We start from the raw sequence: 19,783 nt of genomic DNA, 5'->3' as shown, positions 1-19,783 counted from the left end.
CGCTTGTGAATACCGAATATAACCTATACAAATTATATGCCTCTAGATTAAGCCTCCATCAAAGGCCAATGACGTCACAGTTAATAGGCTCTGTTGGCTGGGAGATATTGATTTTTGGTCGTATTATCAAATACAATACAGATTGTAAATTAATTCCTGATACGCCTGGATATATTCCAAACGGATTGAGTTTTCGATGTAAAATCTTCACCATACCTATTAAAATACTTTTTTGGACTTTTTGAAGGATAAAAATATCCCTCCCCCCTTATTCAAAGGGGTTGAAATTGTTGTTACCCTCAAAAGAATCCAAAAAAGTAATTTAATAATTGTAGTGAAGGATGTACATCGATATCTCAATCCGTTTGGAATATATCCCAACATATCAGGACTTAATTTACACCTTTAGATGTAAGGGGTTATTTGCCCATAACTTTTGCTAGAAACATCGTAGAGTTGTTTTATTCATGTCATTGTGTTTCTATTAAATGGATCTTTAAAATGGTAAGTCACAAGATATTGGGTTACAATTTGAAAATTTTAAGTTACCCTCCATACTTTCCTTTGAAAGGAGGGAAGAATTTTCTATAATTTCAAAAATCCAAAAAAGTATTTTAATAAGTATGGTGATCCCAATAATAAATCTGAGACGAACTAAAAATCTAGTGTTAAATCAATATTGTTGTGTGGTGCATTTACAAATAAGAATATTTATTTATAGCTCAGTCATGACCATATACATTTTATTGCATCAATTAGATATCAGTTATCGAAATTGAACTGAGGAATTTCCGTAGTGGAGGCCTGTTCAGTGGTAGTTTTAGCAGTTCGGTTGGTAGAAAAAAATCCTGCAATAAAATCAGTAATATATTTCCGAAACGAAAACGGTTCAGAGCTCCCCACTTTGGTTTTGTGGTACAGCGCGTGAAGATCGTCTAGAGCGTTGTTTAAAACTTTATTGGGTACACACGACCCGGTGACGTTTATATATCCCCATGCGCAGGCGCAGCTGTAATTTCCTTTCAGATTGATGCACATTTCGATGGTCGGGACGCACGTATGGGTACCCGTGGAGCACTCGTCAATGTCAACGCATGAACCGAACATGGATTCCCATTCGTACCCTGGTTCACAGTGGCAAGTGACATTCCATTCATTGAGCACGACAGAAGCAAGATCTCTGTTATCTTCTCTGTTAAACCCACACCGTTTCTTTTCCGGGTCCGTTTGCCAGTAACAAGGGTTGTCCTCCAGCCCCCAACAATCCTCAGTGCTCGATATTACTTTCTTGTTGCAGCAAGGGTCCGGACAGAAGCTGTACATTGCGCACTGGAAAGATTTGGAGTCGTCCGCACGGGGATCGTAGTTTTTGGCTGAACGGCCCATCAAACAGTTGGCAAAGTTGTCACACCTCTCCCCGAACATGATGAGGGATGGATTCTCGAGCATTGTGAAGTGGCACATGTAGTAGCTGGCTGAGACTCGCCACTGGAATCTTTCCAGAGGCCCTTTGAAAGGATCAGCATTTTCCCAGTCAATTTTTCTTAGTCTTACGCACTCCATCTCTACCGCTTCTATGGATCCGGCGTTACGAGGATATTCCCATTTGTGCTCGTTGATGATTTTACAAGAGTCCGATGATCTTGTCAATAGCGCACTACCGATAACTGTGTTCAGATAGCCTAGACAGCGGAAGAAACCTCTACTGCAATACTTGTACACCTCCCAGTGCAGGTACCTCAGTTGGGGTCTCGGGAAATGGTTGAACTGCACAGCTTTCATTCCTTCTGACTCGTTGTGGTACCGCCGGTCGTAATCATTGAACTTGTGAGACCTCAGGAAGTAGGCTACGTCCAGCACAGCTTCCTTCACCCAAGGTTCTGTGCTCAGATCCGGTTCTTCTGTTGTTCCGTTAATATATGCTTCCATTAGCTCCACTTCACCTAATTTTCCAACTTCATCGAATTCTAAGTTATTTAAAGCCTCAACGTCCCATTCTTCCAATTCTTCTTCTTCTCTTTCTTCTTCGTTTGGCATCTCGTCAGGCGGAAGAGTATACATAGCATCACTTTTGTTCTGATCCTCTTCAAAGGACCGAGGGAAAATGCGTGTTCCAACCAAAACCAATACCAGAAATATTGCACTTGGAGGCCACCGATTGAATAGTTTCTGAAAAATTGAACTGTTAAACAAATTGTTTTGAAAATAATCGTAGAATGACTGTTCTTAAAACTAAAAACTTTAAAACTAACTTAATACATCTACGCGTGTACTATATTGGACTGAACAAGTAATCATGTATATTTACTTGTTAAGTCCTCAGAGTGTGTAAGTGTGTGTTACTTAGTGTAGTGTATCTTCACTGTCAATAAGTAAGAGTAAAGTTAATAACAGCTCTTATATTTCCTTGCTTTTACTACTTCCCTGCATACAATAACATGAACACTGAACTTCCAAAGAATTTTTAAAGCGCTCATAATTACTGGTCGATACTTATTGCTGAAGAGATAATCATGCCAAATTCCTACTTGCATTCTAAAGACTTTATGTTATTTAAAAATATGAGTAGTCGAAACCCTTGAGCTCTCCTAGATCATCATTATTAAACATTTCAGCTCATAGAACTATGTTTTATATTGGGTCTTTTGTCTTTCTGTGTTAATTTAAAGCTAATTCAAATGTCTAAATTTCGCAAAATTTCGCAATCAGTTAGTAAGTTGGATTATTACAAAAAAACATAAAACTGTAATTATATTTTAAATCTCAATGATAGTTGTATATTCATTTAACTAATGTGAATTTCTAACAATTTAGTTGAAAAGATAGGAATAGTGATAGTTGAGCGCGCGCGCGCGCGCGCTGTGTGTGTGTGTGTGTGTGTGTGTGTGTGTGTGTGTGTCATTTCCCCTGAAAAGGTGGTCACACACTTCTGTGGCCGACAGTAAACTTACTCATGATTTACAACATAAATTTTTATACAATGCCGGTCGAGAAAAAAACTACAAATACCACCATAGTTTGAACACAGGTATTGATAAATAAGAGGAAAACTTCAAAACATTATTTTGTGATTAGCTTATAATATTTAAAAATGCCACCTGTTGCAAATCGTTAAAGTCAATTATAATTGACTTAAGTGTGTCACACTTAAAGTGTGTCCGTTTTTATTAATAATTATTAATAAAAACAGACACACTCATACATATATTTGAGGTTTACCATTGCCAGTGCTGTCAGCCCTTAAACTCTCTCTTACGACATATAAATGAAAAAACGTAAAAGTTTTTATACATTGTTCTTATTGGCTAAAAATCAATGCTTGTCAATAAAAAAAGTCAAATCAAATTTCGATTGTGTGCTCCATTTTAAATCATTCAATTCCGAATGTGCTAAAATACTAGAATCAACATGGAAATGAACGGATCGCCCTTAGGACGGGACTACTTTTTAACACAAGTTTGATTGAACAAGGTTTTGTTAACATACCACAGACGGTGCCTGCTCGTTTAAACGAAAAAACACACCAGGCTACCGAGGAAACATTGCCCTGGACAGAACAAATAAGACAACAAAAATATCTTCTACAGTACAAACATTGTTTCTTTATCCTGTCAGGGTACACGAGTTTCAGATGCTATACGGTCTTCAAATCCATGGCGACAAATTCTTGCTAGTAATTTTAATTGTAAAATATCAACCTGATGATGTTTCAACAAATTACAAATATTTTATACACATTAATAGTACAAGAGTAAAATTTTTAAACGGTTTAATTCTTTATGTTTCTAGAAATGTTTGACCTAAACGATAAATATGTTTGAAATGTTTTAAATTTGACAAAATATTAACATGTTTTTTTGTTGTTTTTTTTGTCCTCTTAGGACAAGATGTTGAGAAACCTCTCATTGCACAAGTCCAAAATGACCTTTGCGCTTACTGCCGAAGTGGCAGTATATTCAGGATGGGTATGGCTGAAGATAGAGGCCGCCTCCTTTAAAGAACCATGAGTAGGAACAGAGGGTACTATATATCAGTCACGTTATCTTGAAATAAAGCGAGGCCAGCTCTGCACCAGTCTCTCTAGTCATAGTGGGCAAGGATAGGATGTCCTTTGTTCAAGCTAGGCTGCCTTTAACACTAGGGCTGGACGAAAATTGGAGGAGCAAACTGTCGGAAGCAAGTGTTGGGAGTCAATTCACTCCTACAATTTTGCCGGACACTTACAACTCTATGCATTCAAATGGGCCACCGCACACGGAGGGAGCGTCACTGTCGAGACCACGTGAGTACCTGTTTTCGGATGTTGTGAGCCACTAGAAACAATGTCGAATGCCCAACTGAAATGTTATGTCTCATGTGAACCATCGGAAGCAAAAGTCCATCCATGCGCAACCAACGGTAAATTAACTTAACCTTTCGTCACGTGCATCGTATGTTTGTTTGTATTCTTTCCAAAATGTCTGAAGTGACGAATTGGTAAACGTGGACAAACCTTTGATACTGGTAGAGGCAAAGCTATACGACATCACTAGAAAAGGTGAGACACATCCAACACATATTCAATGACTCGTAACACCTGCTCCGACGGTTGTGCGTCCAGACAAATGTCCACATGTTGCCCGTAACCACGCCTCGCTCGGCGTTTTGTTTGGGTACGCTACTGCTCCGAAATAAACGAAATCGAGTTAAAGGACTTAAAAGTCAGAGCAAGAACATTGGCTGATATTTATCTAGATTAAAAAAGAGGAACTGCGCAAATAAATACGAGTAGAAGATTTTAAATGGCATGGCCCTGAAATAGATAACAATTATAAAAAGTTTCAATGGAATTTATAATAAAGATGAACTGGAACACACATATTGAGGGATTTCCGGAGGTCGTGAATAAGAACACAGAAAATATTTTCCAGAACGTATTTAACCTGTGTTATCGTCAACTAAACTTACACACCGATATACAGGTAGCTTGGAATCTGGTTTTAAACTCTTCATCTGACCGAGGATATAAAGTTTTCAAAATATTCTATATTCCATAGTCGTTGCGAGCCAGATCAACCAACTGCGGTGAATTAAAATACGTGGGAGACGATTTTTTATATAACTCAAAATTTACATGTTTATTTTGAAGTTAATAATATATTTGCCAAAATAATAGTCTGTATGCATAAAACATAATTTAGCATGGGGACTGAAAAGTATTACTTTAACATGGTACTAAATAAAAACTAGGTTAATTTTAAATCTTAATAAAGACCGACTTAGATTAATTTAAATCCAAGAATTATCTGTCATAAATAATACTATTGAGAGCAATCCAGCATACATAATTCAGAATGTTTCAACATACAGTAATTACGTACTTCGAAGCAAATATTATTTCATATTATTTTAGTTATAAGGTTGTGTTCTTTATTGTTACATTTTACAATTGAATTGGAACAACAAGGTTACACCATATGAGGGTTACAGATTAGTTAAATAAAAGGATACAGAAAATTGGGTGTAAGCATATTTATAGGTTATTTGGTTTATAATTTAACAACATATTCGTAAACATGTAAACTGGCAATAATGTTAAATTGGTACTAATTATTTGTGATGTTCTTTCTCAGTCATTACCATCTTACATCAAATGTAGCTTACGCATTGACCTAATAAAAACTATTTAATTACTTGTTAGGAAAATACTATTATTTATGAACTAGTGCGTTCGTCAATTAGTAAAATACAATATTACTAAGCTCCCTAATGCAAGCTAAAATAAGCTGGGTATCAAAAATAGTTTCTTCATTGGAAGTTCCTGTATCATATATTATAGGTAATTAGGAAGAAGCCCACTTCTAATTAATTACATACATTTAAAGGTCTTTTATTTTATTCTGTTTTCAAGTGCAAACAATGAAACATTCGTTCTTCCAAAAGATGAAACTGCTTTTCTCTATTTGGGGTCGTTAATTGAAGTGGAGAGCAATTAGAGCCAATTTAATATGAAGGAATATAGATTATAATTTCAGAAACTTAATGTCAAGCCTTTTACTTATATTTTTAGACGTTTGTTTTTTGTTTCAAGTCATGTTTGATTTTTCTCTGACACATCAGTCTGCAAAGGATCTAATTAAAATAGTATAAAATTGCACACTCAAGTTACTCAAAGGAAATAAGTGTTTTTGAATTTTAAATTTCTTTTAAATGTTTATTATTGGATTTATGATATCCCAGTATCTTAATGTTTATATTATTTATTACATGTTTCTGTATAAAACGTGTCCTGTTTGTATAAGAATTGGTATAATTTTGTGTGAAACATTTTGCCTCTTAAAACGTGGGTTACTTTAATTATACAAATATGTTCAGTTTTACAGTACATTATGTTATTAATATATGTACATAATATATAAGTAACTTCAAGTTTTTTTTTTAGTGGCTCTATCTGTACATAAAGATCATGAAAAGTAAAGCACAACTCTATGGTTTCCGAGCACAGCAGACCTGTTTCATTTACATCTACCGCCTTCTCTGATCAGCTGACTGGAGTTCAACATTTGAGATTATCACCTATCATCTGATGAACTTGAAATTATTAACCTTACTAACCTAAAATACTTGACTGTGTCCAATATAAGAAATCAGTATAATAAATTGTTAGCTGTGCATAAACGTTGTCTTCAATTATAAATTTTGTGCTTAAAATTATGAATATGCATCGAAAGGTTATGATTAATGTTTGTCGTTTACGTGGAACAGGGGTACAACTCAATCAAAGCAAATGTTTACATTCTAGTTGTTGCAAGAATTTAATTTTGGAGAGAAATATTCATTGGCATGTTAGCTCTTCAGTAAATGTCAATTTTCTAGATTTGAATTCTTTAAACAAAAACCCAAGCAATATGTTGTTTGGTAAAATTGTTTCGAGTATACCCTCGGTTATGTTATATAGCACGGTCATCAATCCAATTCAATTATGTTGGAACTGCAATGATAGTGTTAATAGTAACTCAATTTTTTGTGACTCTTGTGGTGTTCTACAACCAGTTAACAGGAGTGCAGACTACTTCCAAATCATTGGTGTTGATCGTTCATATAGGACAGACAATACAAGTTTGAGACAAAAATATCGCAGTTTACAAACTCTTTTACATCCTGATAAATTTAGCTCAAAGCCTAAGGTACGACCATTCAAACAATTTGCTTAGACTATTTATGCGATTTTTTAAATATAAGACATAGCCTCAGGTAACTTAGGCCTACAAAAATTAAACATATTTAAGCCTGCCATGTTGACGGTGAGGTATCAATTTACAATAACGTGACCATGGAAAGGTATATTCATTTTTTTTTCCTGAAAACTACAATTTTTCCTGAAAACAATAGTGAAGAAAAAATTTGTCAGCAACGAAAATCAAAGGAGTTACGATTTTTTGAAATCCTCTGAAAACTCTGTTTTTGACAGTACCTCTGGCAACACTATCCATATTTGACAGTTTGGTATTACTCCGCGGCTCTCTCAAATAAAGAAGGGACGCCATTTTGAACTATTTTGTTCCTCCGTGTCTATTCTTAACCTCCTAGTTCAGTAGTGGTAATGGCACACCTTTGTGTTGGATGTTCATTAGGTAAGTGATAAGTTACTGAAATGATGCTGACTAGTACGTTAATCCTGTCAACGATGCCTGCTCGCTGCGCACTGCTTGCTCTTTTAGAAAAAAAATTAACTCGAGCTTGCAAAAGTCGAATCCCAGATCACGTGATGCCCCTACTCCTTAACGCAATAATGCCCGAAAGGCATCAATATAATACAATAATATACTTTCCCCCCAGTTTATATGCACCTGTGATAATAATACTTGGCTATAAATGCCCAACCCATGAAAAAAAAGGGTACTTTGGGATTATACCGACCACACCCAGACATGAATCGTTATTTGACATTTCGCTTCTACTGATTACTAGATTAGCGTAGAACAATATTTCGGTAATATAAAACAGGAATTGTCTTATCGCAAACCCCTCCCCATCCTCAGACAGAGGTCAAAGTCGAGCGATCTAGTAGATAACGTGATTGCAGAGTCGCGTCGCTTTGTTGTACTTCCGTGTTTTACCTCTACATTTCTCCAAACACAAAAATTCAACAAAAACAAACATTACCAAACTAAAACTAAACTCTTTATTGAAAAAACACTAAAAACTTGTTTTTATTCTTGATCACATTCCGCCACCCAAAATGCGAGTGCCTCCAGTCATCAGCGCGGGCTTCGGCAGCACCCGCGCTGATGTCAACGAAAGAAAAACATCCCTCAAGATAGTACCTATCAGTAAAATATCAAATTCTAGAGGGGCTGATCAGAAATATAAATTGAATTTTAATGGAAAGGCAATTATGTACCTTGCAAATCATGTGATGCCGCGCGGCCTGCCGTAATCGGGATTCTCGAGAAAGATAAGATAACAGCGACAACAATACCGATCACAATACCTGGAAATGCTTGTAAGTTTGTAATTTTGTAATTACAGAGTTGTTTTTTTTTCGTTGTATCATGTTTGTTTCTATAAATTTATATTTTTGTGTTCTTCATACTGGTGTGGTCGGTATAATCCCAAAGTACCAAAAAAAGTCCATTTTCCGTGGTCACGCTATTGTAAATAAATACCGACGGTGATTCTGAGCCAATACTGGATTAACTTTGATTTTGTTTTTTTTTTCTGTAAAATTAGCTTTTTAATACCACAAAGTGAGGGAATGTAAAGTAGGCATATAAACTTGACAATTCCGCAGCAAAAGTATATAAAGTTGAAAACCACCTAACCTAAATACTAAATGATTGTCAGACGTACTCAAGACTCAAGTGGCCTATTCTAAAGTACTTTTTATAATTTAACTGTTGTTATTTGAGGTAAACTAATGAAAACTGACTTTGTCTAGTTACCTGAGAGCCAACCAGCCTATACAAAGTAACATTGACTGTGACGATACATGAAATAAGGAAGTTATGGTTTAGAATAAGAAAAGTTACATTGTATGGCTCTCAGCAGGTCCGTTAGGACTGCAGTGTAATGAACACCCACCACAACAATTGAATCATCGATATTCATATCTAAACTACTGAAACTAAAATGTCGAACTGAGTGATTTTATAGTTATTTCAAATTACAGCACATTTCAGCCGTTTTTATAGCTAAAAAAAGTAATGATAAAATGAACTATGAATAAAACTTGTGAATGTCCTCAATTCAGGAGAAGAAAATTTTGCAATATCAAGCCTCTGCAATAATTTTTTTGTTATTTTGATTATTGTTTTCTTATATTTTATTTGAGATCATGGATCTAATGCTAAAACAGTGAGTACACACTTTGTTTTGAAAGTCTAGTAGAATGCTTTATACTCTCTTGTCGTAATTCGGGGAGAGGAGCTGTTATATCAAATCACATGAATAGCCTACTACAACTTCAGGAATAGAAATTGTGCTCACTTCGTGAATAAGGAACCAAATTGAATATACATTATGAGATAAGTTTGAAGGAAATGACATATATGCTACAATCTTTATCCAACAATAGGATGATTGATCTCCGTACAGATAATACGGTACTTTGGTATTATCCAGAGGCCACTCTTCCCTATCTACAATTTTTTATTAGGCTATTCCAATAGGTAAATACATACGTACATATCATCAATTTAAAGTTAACATTACAAGTGCTCATGTGATTTGATCTTGAATTTAGGTACTATTTCGAGTAACGTTTTTCTTTCCCCGTCAGAAGTGCAGGGAAGTCGCCGAAGCCTGCACTGGTGGTCAGAAGCATTTCCGATCGATACTCACACATTGAATGTTATTACAATAATGCTTCTGTTGACCATGCTTTCACTAATAATGAATAACCATCAGCTGATTAATTTTCACTTTAAATATGGTATTTTGATTAATATCATAGAGAAATAAAATAGTTACGTATGCAAGGGATAATAATGTTTTAACAATTTTTACATTTAAGAAACAAATTGTTTCAAAAGTTATGTCACTGGATAGAAGATTAAATGGACTACAACAAATTATTCTTGACAAATTTTATAAAAATTTACAGTGTTTTAGTTTAAAAAATTAATATGGCCACCATTTTGAAATTGAATGTAGGAACTAAATGATTATATTTTTGCAAACATGATATTTCTATGGATGAGCAAAATGCAAAATTTGAACGCAATCGGTCAAGCCGTTCTTGGGATATAAATTATTTAGTAAAAAAAAAACAAATTGGCAGATATCTGAAAAAAGAAGCATTTTAGGACATACCTTTGTATGAAATGTTTTCTTTATTTTGGTCAGTGTAATCACTTCCTGAAATATCTCCGTGCATTACAGATACACCCTATATATATATGTGTGTGTGTGTGTTGTGTGTGTGTGTGCGTGTGCGTGTGCGCGTGCGTGCGTGCGTGTGTGTATGTGTGTAATTTTATATATACTGTATACAAAAAAATAAATGCACATAGGCTTCTTATAAGAAAAAATCTCTAATAACCCTTTAATAGTTCAACATAATGCTGTTCTCAAAAAGTATACAAACAATATATTATGTGTATACAAACAAAGAATAAAAGTAAACGTAATGAATTTTTAGTAGATGTATAATAAATACAATACATAGATGTATTGTTACTATTTCTACTCACCATGTTATTTCTCTTGGATTTGTAAATTCTTCTAAGCAATAATTATGACACTTATTAAAAAAGTAATTATGTTTACACTTTTTATGGAATACTTCTTGAAAAATACCATTGGAAGGATAGGTTAGTTTATTTTCTATATTTCATCTTATGGATTGCCAGCAGCTGATTGACTTCCTTTGATTAGTCAGTTGGGGTTGTTTCTTGAAGTTGTGTCATTGGCAGTCCATCAACTTTATAAGTGGATAAAATGCCAGACGATCTGACTCCCATCCCATAAAATCATAGTCTTTACATCACATTTCTCACTTGAGAGCAATAATTATTTTAGCCAAATGCAAAGTAAAGTAATGATCATGAACAATTTTCGAATCTGAGTTTGTGATGGACAGCAATTAATTTCAGATGGCAAGGATTAATTTTTAAGCACTGTGTAACTCTCTGGGATAAAACTGACACCAATTTTCAGCTGTATTGGAATATTACTTTAGCATATTTTAGAATCGTAAAAGTCAGGTGATGTTTAAAAGTGACATCTTTTTCCAAAAAAAAGGATGGTTTTCTGCTGTTTTATTGGAATCCATAAGTATTGCTCGTAACATTCACTAAATCGTGTAATAAAACTTAGTCTGAACAACCCAAATGTAACTTTATTCAGCTACATTTAAACACAGATCAAAGAATGTAAACAAGACAACTCAGCAAAACAATATAGCATGTGACAGGTATTAAATGGCAGTTTTACATAATATTGTGGTTTTATCACATCTCCCCTTTTAGTTAGGGGATGTAATTGTTGTATGTATATTCACATATGTTGAGGATATTCATTATTGTGGCAAGGATTCATTTTTAAGGACTGTGTAATTATCCTCTAGGAAAAATTGACACCAATTTTCAGCTATATTGGAATATTACTCAGAATGTAGCATATTTTAGAATCGTAAAAATCGGGTAATGTTTAAAAGAGACATCTTTCCTAAAAAATCTTGTAATGTGTTTGAAGGAGATGTTTTTTGCCGTTTTATTGGAACCTGTAAGTATTTGGTAAGGATTGCTTATAATATTCATTAAACCACGTAATAAAACTTAGTCTGAACAACCTAAATGTAGGCTTTATTCAGCTTACAATTCAACTACATAGATCAGAGAATGTAATCAAGACAAATCAACAAAACAATATATAGCAGGTTTTACCACATTCTTCCCGCTTCAGTTAGGGATGTAATTGTTGTGGGAATATTTAGACAAGGTCAGAGCCTAGGTGTAGTCAAACGAGGCTCTAGGTCCAGGGGAATCTCTTCCCGAGCTTCAAAGTTGTTCCCTCAGGTAGAGAGTGGATGTCTTTGTCCTGGACCTCCTCCCTAAGCGCTAGATGGCGAGTAGAATCAGTGCTTCCCCTACCATCAGGAAAGCGGGCATAAGCATATGCAGGGTTGCATCCATTCAGTGTGACTTCATCAACCACAGGTTCATATTTTTTATCTAACATGGTGTTATTTAACTGGCCAGGATGGCATAGCTGAACAGGAATTGAACATCTGTTGTGGTTAAACATTCTTTGGTGGGTGGTTAGACATTGCATTACTGTTACAGATGACACTAACACATGGGAAAGCAAAGGGAAACCGAGAATACTAGAATAGATTTGATTAGTATTCACTTATGGTGTCCCTCAGGGATCAGTACTTGGACTCTTACTTTTCCTCATATATATCAATGACATAACATTGGCTGTTGATGATGCTAATACGCTTCTCTACGCTGATGACAACTTTTTTCAATAGTAGTAACAACCTGAATGAACTAAAGAAATTAACCGACACCACAATAAACAAAGCATCAATATGATTTAAAGAAAACTGTTTTTTAATGAATGAAACTAAAACTCAAAACATTTTGTTTACTTTAAAATCAATTCCTGAAAATAGTTTTAATCTTGAATCAAGTAGTGTAATAAAAATTTTAGGAATTCATATTGATAATAATCTTCTATGGGGACCTCACATTGATTTTCTGTGTACTAAATTATCTAGAATTAGTTTTTTATTGAGACGTCTATCTTGCTGCATAAGTGAAAATTATGTTCGAACTGCATATTTTGGCTACTTTCAGTCAATTTTGAGATATAGATTAATACTGTGGGGAAGTAGTGCTAGAGTTCAAGAAATGCTTCAAACGAAAAAAAAGCTGAATATCTCGATTATTGTAAACCTGTTTTCATTAACCAAGGAATTCTTACAATAGTTCCTGATTTGATTTATATTTGTTTGACTTATCTGTTTACATTTTAAATAATAATGACATAATAAACCATACACAAACACATAATTACAACACAAGAAACAGAAATAACATTTTAATTGACTATTGTTGACTGAGCAAATCTCTGAATAGTCATGTTGTACTTGGCTTAAAAGTGCATAACAAATTGAAACATCTGATTGAAAACCCTCTTAAAATGTATAAAAATAAACTTAATGAATGGCTCTTACAAAACCCTTTCTATAATATCGAGGAGTTTTTTCTATTAACAAAATAGAGTTTTAATGATTGTTTTAAGATAAACTCATGATATAATCATTGTTATTCTCAAATAGACAATTAATGTCTTATATTATTATATACATAATATTTTTGTATTATACTTATTAAATATTACTTACGAGACAATGCTATTTAATCTATAGCTGAATTAGACTGTGTCAGTGCATGTAACATGTTTTACGACAAATAAATGAATTTATTATTATTATTACTTCAGTAAAATCTTGATGATTTCTGCACAGACTAAACAGTTCTTTACAACCTCCAAATGCAGCCACTGAAAAAGGTACATTTTTACCCTTCACCCAGTGGTTCAATTCTGCTACTCCTGGATGGTATAAGGCTTGATCAGTCAGCTTCTTGATATCTGTGATGGCCATGACACTGATATTAATATTAAGTCCTGCTTTACACCTGGACAATGTCAAATGTTCTTCCAGCAGAATTAAAAGAATACATGTATATTATGTAAATTGTGGTACTGCAATAAAGAATTTGAATTCTTTTTCATCTTAAGTTTATTTTATAGTTTGTAAGTTGGAATCATGTTAGTATGAGGGGTGCATCAAAATAAATACCATTATCAAAATTGTTGTCCTCCAGAAAGAACAAGAACTGTCAGAGGAGTTTTCTTCTGTTGTGAACAAGGCCTATTCGACCTTGACTGACCCTTTGGAGAGGGGGCTGTATCTCCTTGGCCTCCACCATGTCTCCATAGAGGAGGGCACAACGGATGTTGACAAAACTTTTCTCATGGAGATAATGGAGCGGAATGAGGAAATTGAGAATGAAACTGATCCCCAGAAGCTGAAGAATTTTTATGCGAATAATAAAGACCAACTTGATGATCTTATTAGGTGAGTTTCAATGGAAGTCTACATAAACGTGTTCCTGTCTCGTATATCTTCATGCCATCTTAATTGCATGTTTGTCAGTGTACAGCAAGCGGTGTAGTATTATACTTGTAGATAACACAATAAACAATGGAAAAGTAATCACCAGTGATAGATAAGAGCAACTCAGCACTACTGTTCAACAACACAGTTCTTTATAACATAAAATAAAAACCTGATTGTAATATCTAATATTATGCATATTTAATTACTATAGTTAAATGATAATTTTTACTACATAAGTTTAAATAGCACTAAAAGTATGATAAAATGTTTATTTTAAAAGTTCTTTGCACATAAAATATAAATATGTATATTCTATTCTACTAATATTGTAAACTAATTAAATCATGAAAATCAGTCGGGTTGTTATTTTACAATACAGCATTACTACTTAGTTTTTTTATTGCTGTATTATAAATGTGTCAAATATGAATATGGTTTGTGTTCTATAGCTTTTCACAAGGCACAAAAATACATGAAAAATATTACATATACAACAATTTGATTTAAATTTAGTATTTTTTATAGTTACAGTTTAACATTGAGAGTGATCTGAATTGATCAGTGTGATGGTCCACATCGCACCATGTTTACCATTGAATTATCCTGTGCTACTCAATCAGCTTCTGTTCATGGCCTGTCATACATAAAAATTAAATATTGTTTTGATTTCTTTGTTATGTTGAGTGTTTTTGCACTAGTGTGTTTTATTTGTGATGTGTGTAATTTTATTTATTTTAATGACATGTTCAGTATTTTTAATGATTTGAAAATGTATTTTTTACAATGGGATTACTAGTTCCTGAAACTAGTAATCATTGGAAAAAAAGATGAATTGGTGACGGAGAGGAATGTAACCTTATTTATTCATAATCAAGCAGTAATCCTGGAGTGAAAACAAGTATAACCGAAGTAGTCGAGTATTATTGGCATTATGTATACGAAATACCTAAGATAGGTGAAGTTATTAACGATTAATAAATTTGAATACTTTGCATTATAGAATATATAATAGATAAAGTAGTGTATCAAACAATCAAAGCAGGCGTATTTTTATTTAATTCAAACATGTGCACAAACAATAATTATGATTATTATAATATAAATGTGACATTTTGATAACTACAGTATCAAAATATATTAATTTATATTAATAAATACATACGCACAAATAAATTGGAGGGTTCAGCTGATAAAAGTAATGAACCAATTAAAAATAAAACGAATCTCGTTGAATTTTCATTTTGTTTAGTTATACTACATGACCTCTTGTAGAGAACATTTCTTCTCAAAGTAGGCCCAAATTGAAATTGTTTTCCTTAAAAATGTTATAAATGTCTTGCAGAAAAGTCCTAGCATTTCCTGAATTAAGAGCTCCTACCTGACGCATTCATTAGATTTGAAGTTTATACAATCAAGACCCAGGAATAGTTGCTCCTCTCCCCCAAGTATAAAACGTGGTCACATGAATGAAGCCAGTGTTCACGAAGGAAATCAGACAATATTAGGTAATCACATATACGGACATCAAACATGTTTTAAAACCAAATAATGATCGACTTACGAGATCAGTTCTTCTATTTCAGTAAAGTCGCAGAAGCTTTTGACTCAAACAATATAGAGGCAGCCAAGAAGTTGTTGACAAAAATGAAATATTATCATAGCATAGAAACTAAAATAAAGGAAATCAAACAAAAGCTCAACATCCCAGATTGAAATGTACGAACCGAACAGACTGCCACAACCTACAGTGCAAGACATCTAGGTGAGTATTTTTTTTTTGCTCATTATCTTTTTTTTTAATTTGATGCAAATACGAGTAGTAGCATATTATATTATGATGTGATTTGTTGTAGTAAGTAATCTATTAATAAATATATTCCACCTATTATATGATTGGTATCCTCGTGAATAATATAATGTCTGGTCTTCTTAGTCCAAGAATAGGTTCATTGCCAAAAAGGTCTATGAGAGCTTTTACCTCTCTCAAGACCTGAAAGGCTTTTCCAGTAGAAGATTTCTACAGCCATCCATTCTGTGACAGCATTTTCAACTTGACATTTAGCCAAACTATGTGAAGATTCCGGGATCATGAGACATGACAGCGCTAACGCTCCCCAACCTAACCGCTGTCTCATCAGGGTAACTGTGGATAGCCAGGTCTGTTAGAAATAGCAGACTGTCCAATCCAACTTTACGGTTGCTAAGAGAACGCAGTGAAAACTGACTATATGATAGGATGTAGACCTTGGCCGTCTTTGGTTTTCGCCATAAATTGACCTAAGCACATAGAATTGGAAATGATTAGAGTATTTATTTCCTCCAGTTTAACCTTATGCATTCAAAGGCAATATTTATAATTTGTCCTTGGAGCTCGTATGTCCAGCTGTACTGGCCAAGATATAATACGTCCATAGCTCGTAAGGCCAGCACCACTGGCCACTAAACATAGCAGTTATTTTCTAATATCCTCTTTGTTTTATAATGAATGGTGAGTGCTGAATCCTCTCGATCAGCTGTTTTTTAAAGTAAATTTTAGGTAAAGCAGTAAATTTTAAATTAGCCTATAATTCTTTTCTAAACATTGACTGTGCAAATAAACAAATGACGCATAGTGGGCCTATACACTGAAGTGATAGAAACGTAGAAAATTTTACTAGAAGATGTGTGCTAACTATTCTCGACTACACATTGGTATGTATTTTTAAGTTTTATTCTGTAAATGTAAAGACTGAGAAAAATGTAAAATAGTTCATGTCTGGGTATAACATAATTGTAAGGCTACGTTATAACGTATTTACATACCTTTGTTATCAATATATGTATAATAGTTCAATTTCCCAAATGTATGTTTATCTTTGTACTGTAAAGATTCATTAAATATACATTTTAAATGATTTTTCATTTCTTCTTTAAATATTTTAAATTACTATGCAAATAACGTGGAGGAAATTGAAAAATAATTCTGATCTGGGGAGGCAAACAACAAATATGGCCGCCGAGCTGTCAATGAAAGTAGTGCGGCCATCTGTACTGGCCATACGAGTTGTGAGGACAAACTACGGCAAAACTAACACAAGCTGTCTGCAACCTTGGTGTGGCCAGTGCTGCTGGCCTTTGGAGTGCAAAGGGTTAATAGTTAACAATTGAAAGAGTGGCTAATATAATTTTTAACATCTAAGAGGAAAATATGGTCCCAAAGGCAAAGCCTGTTTAGGGATTTCATCACAATACATAACAAAAATAAAAAAGGATGTTTTGCAGTAGCAGGCTTAATGGACAAAATGACAAATTTCTCGTACTTTGTAAATAATAAAAAAATTATTACTTAAGGCTAACGCAAGGTACATTATTTATACATTAAATTGTTATAGATTTGTCCTACATACATCAATATGTGAATATCTACTAGTATCAGAGCATTTTTGTTCAATATTTTGAAAACTAATATTTATATAATTATTATAAAATAAACTAAAAATATTACTTACTACATTATGTTATTAATCAATTATGCTAAATATAATCTATGCACATACACATTGAAAACAATCCATCCTAATTGGTAATTACAAAAAAATTTCTCCACCACCTCTGTCCAGATTTAACAAAAATGTTTTAATATTTTGTAAGGAATATTCCTGCTTGTTTAATACTGTAACGTTTGGCAGAAGTTTGTTAAATAATGTAAGTAATGTATAATGAAATGTTTTTGTGTGAAAGGTTAAATTTGGTTTAGGGACGCTAAAGTTACATGCATTTCTTAATCCACTTCTATATAAATGTACAGAATATGACAAAAAATTGTCACTCTTCAAGTAAAATGCGTACATACACATCATAAACATAAATGTTTCAATAGATAACCGAATTTTATTTCCTAAAGTAACGAAAATTGCAGACTGATACAGCCAGCAATCAGCTGGGTTCAGTTAACATTAGCACATCACTGCTGCTGGTGAAATAGAGAATATGAGGAAATTCAGTCGAATGCCAACACTAATGTTGATTAATGTAATTTTACATTATTTTCAGGGATGTTAAGAATATTAATCTAAATTTAATTAAAAGTAATAATATAGGAAATTAGTAGACATATGGTAAAGTACTTCAACTTAATTTTTCTTACAATGCTGATTTCTGTTTTAGCTCTAAAAGAAATGCAGTTTTGAAGAGATCAATTTCTTGAGTAGAAAATGTTCACAAACAAGATGTATATAGGGAAGTTACAGCCACCTTGATGAGTGACAGTGATAATTATGAAACAATCAAGGACAGTTATATATTTTTAGTCATGTGTTTGCAGAACCTTATGGACTCGACAAAATTTTAAGGATCAAGTCTCGCTGCTCTTTTGTTCAAGGACACATCTGTTCCTCGTCTTAACTTTGGTATGTTAAATGTGTTCTGACGCATATTCACTTTTTTTAATTGAATTCCTTATTTTATTTATCATACTGTATATTTTAAGCCTGATTAAGATACTCAGAATTATAACAGTACTAAGCTTGTGAAGTTTTCCTGGTGTTAATCCATATTTAAATATTTGTCTAATAATTTTATAACACATTCTTTTCCTTACGCTCTGTATTTAGTAATAACTGAAGTTTTTACAAAATTATGTGAGATAATACTCTTATAACCTACACGCTATGAGACCCCGTGAGTATTTTTAGATTGTGTTTACAAGTCACTCAGTACAATACTTGGAACTGTTACTCTGTAAATACAATACTGTTGTAATTGCATCGCATATCTCTTTCAAACAATAATGTAATCTTTGTATTTTTGTGTATTCAACCTATTGGCAGCATACGTAAATGTTTGTACAATAATCTCAAAATCGTCTACACATTTTAAGGTAAGACTTGAAATTTTGCTTGTACGTTAGAAAACAAACTAATAACAAATTTAAATCATCCGAAAGACGCTCTTATATTTTCCTACACTTATGGAAATGTAGTACAAATAATGTATTGGAAAACCAATTATCAATACATGAAAAAATAGATTTTTGTAAAAATACTATTTATTTTACAGTCATTTATATTAAACTTTGTATTTAAATTAAATATACCACAGCAGTTTTAACCAAAAGTAAAATTTCAATTTACAGAAATCAAGAAATAAACCACGAAACATTGATTAGTAAAATTACTATTTAGCTGTAGATTGCATTTCACTTTTGTACATTGGGAAGACTCCATAGAGCATCAACAGAATTTATTTATATACTTTGCAATACATTTCCATAATGTGAAATTAGAAAAAAATGAGCAAAGTAAAGGAAACATTGAAAGAATCTGAATCTGCTATTACATTGAATTTGTAACAGCCAAGTTCTACACAATGAAGCCCCACAAACAGACACGCAACAGGACTGCAAGTATGCCACATAGTTGTGGTGTGGTAACATATATCTGTATTCCACAAAAAAAATACAAATATGTGGCAAGGTAGTTCTTATCTAATAATCACAATAGTGATGTTTCGTGTAAACATATTACTGTAAGTGTGAGAGGAGTGTAAAGTAGTTTACAGACTCATACAAATGAAATAAATAAGATGTTAATGATTGCATATAATGTGTTAAAATTTTATTTCATAAATGGTATCAAAATCATACATAAAAATATATATATTGTCTTTTATATATTTAACAAAGGTAAT

General features: G+C 33.2%; 2 protein-coding genes across 2 annotated transcripts; one reads left to right on the top strand and one right to left on the bottom strand.

Annotated features, from left to right (window-relative positions):
• Positions 1–687: 687 nt before the first annotated feature.
• On the bottom strand, positions 688–10,827 carry LOC124355357. Its single transcript, XM_046806471.1, has 2 exons — positions 10,674–10,827; positions 688–2,169 (listed from the first exon to the last, which is right to left on the bottom strand). The coding sequence occupies exons 1-2, from the start codon at positions 10,674–10,676 to the stop codon at positions 763–765; spliced, it is 1,410 nt and encodes a 469-aa protein (XP_046662427.1). The 5' UTR covers positions 10,677–10,827; the 3' UTR covers positions 688–762.
• Positions 6,508–18,624, top strand: LOC124355361 (iron-sulfur cluster co-chaperone protein HscB). Its single transcript, XM_046806474.1, has 4 exons — positions 6,508–7,166; positions 13,821–14,074; positions 15,700–15,878; positions 18,263–18,624. The coding sequence occupies exons 1-3, from the start codon at positions 6,693–6,695 to the stop codon at positions 15,827–15,829; spliced, it is 858 nt and encodes a 285-aa protein (XP_046662430.1). The 5' UTR covers positions 6,508–6,692; the 3' UTR covers positions 15,830–15,878; positions 18,263–18,624.
• The last annotated feature ends 1,159 nt before the right edge of the window (positions 18,625–19,783 follow it).

This window comes from Homalodisca vitripennis, chromosome 2 (assembly GCF_021130785.1).
Source record: "Homalodisca vitripennis isolate AUS2020 chromosome 2, UT_GWSS_2.1, whole genome shotgun sequence".
NCBI lineage: Eukaryota > Metazoa > Arthropoda > Insecta > Hemiptera > Cicadellidae > Homalodisca > Homalodisca vitripennis.
The sequence above is the reverse complement of the archived record's forward strand: the minus strand, read 5'-3'. Positions and strand labels throughout refer to the sequence as shown.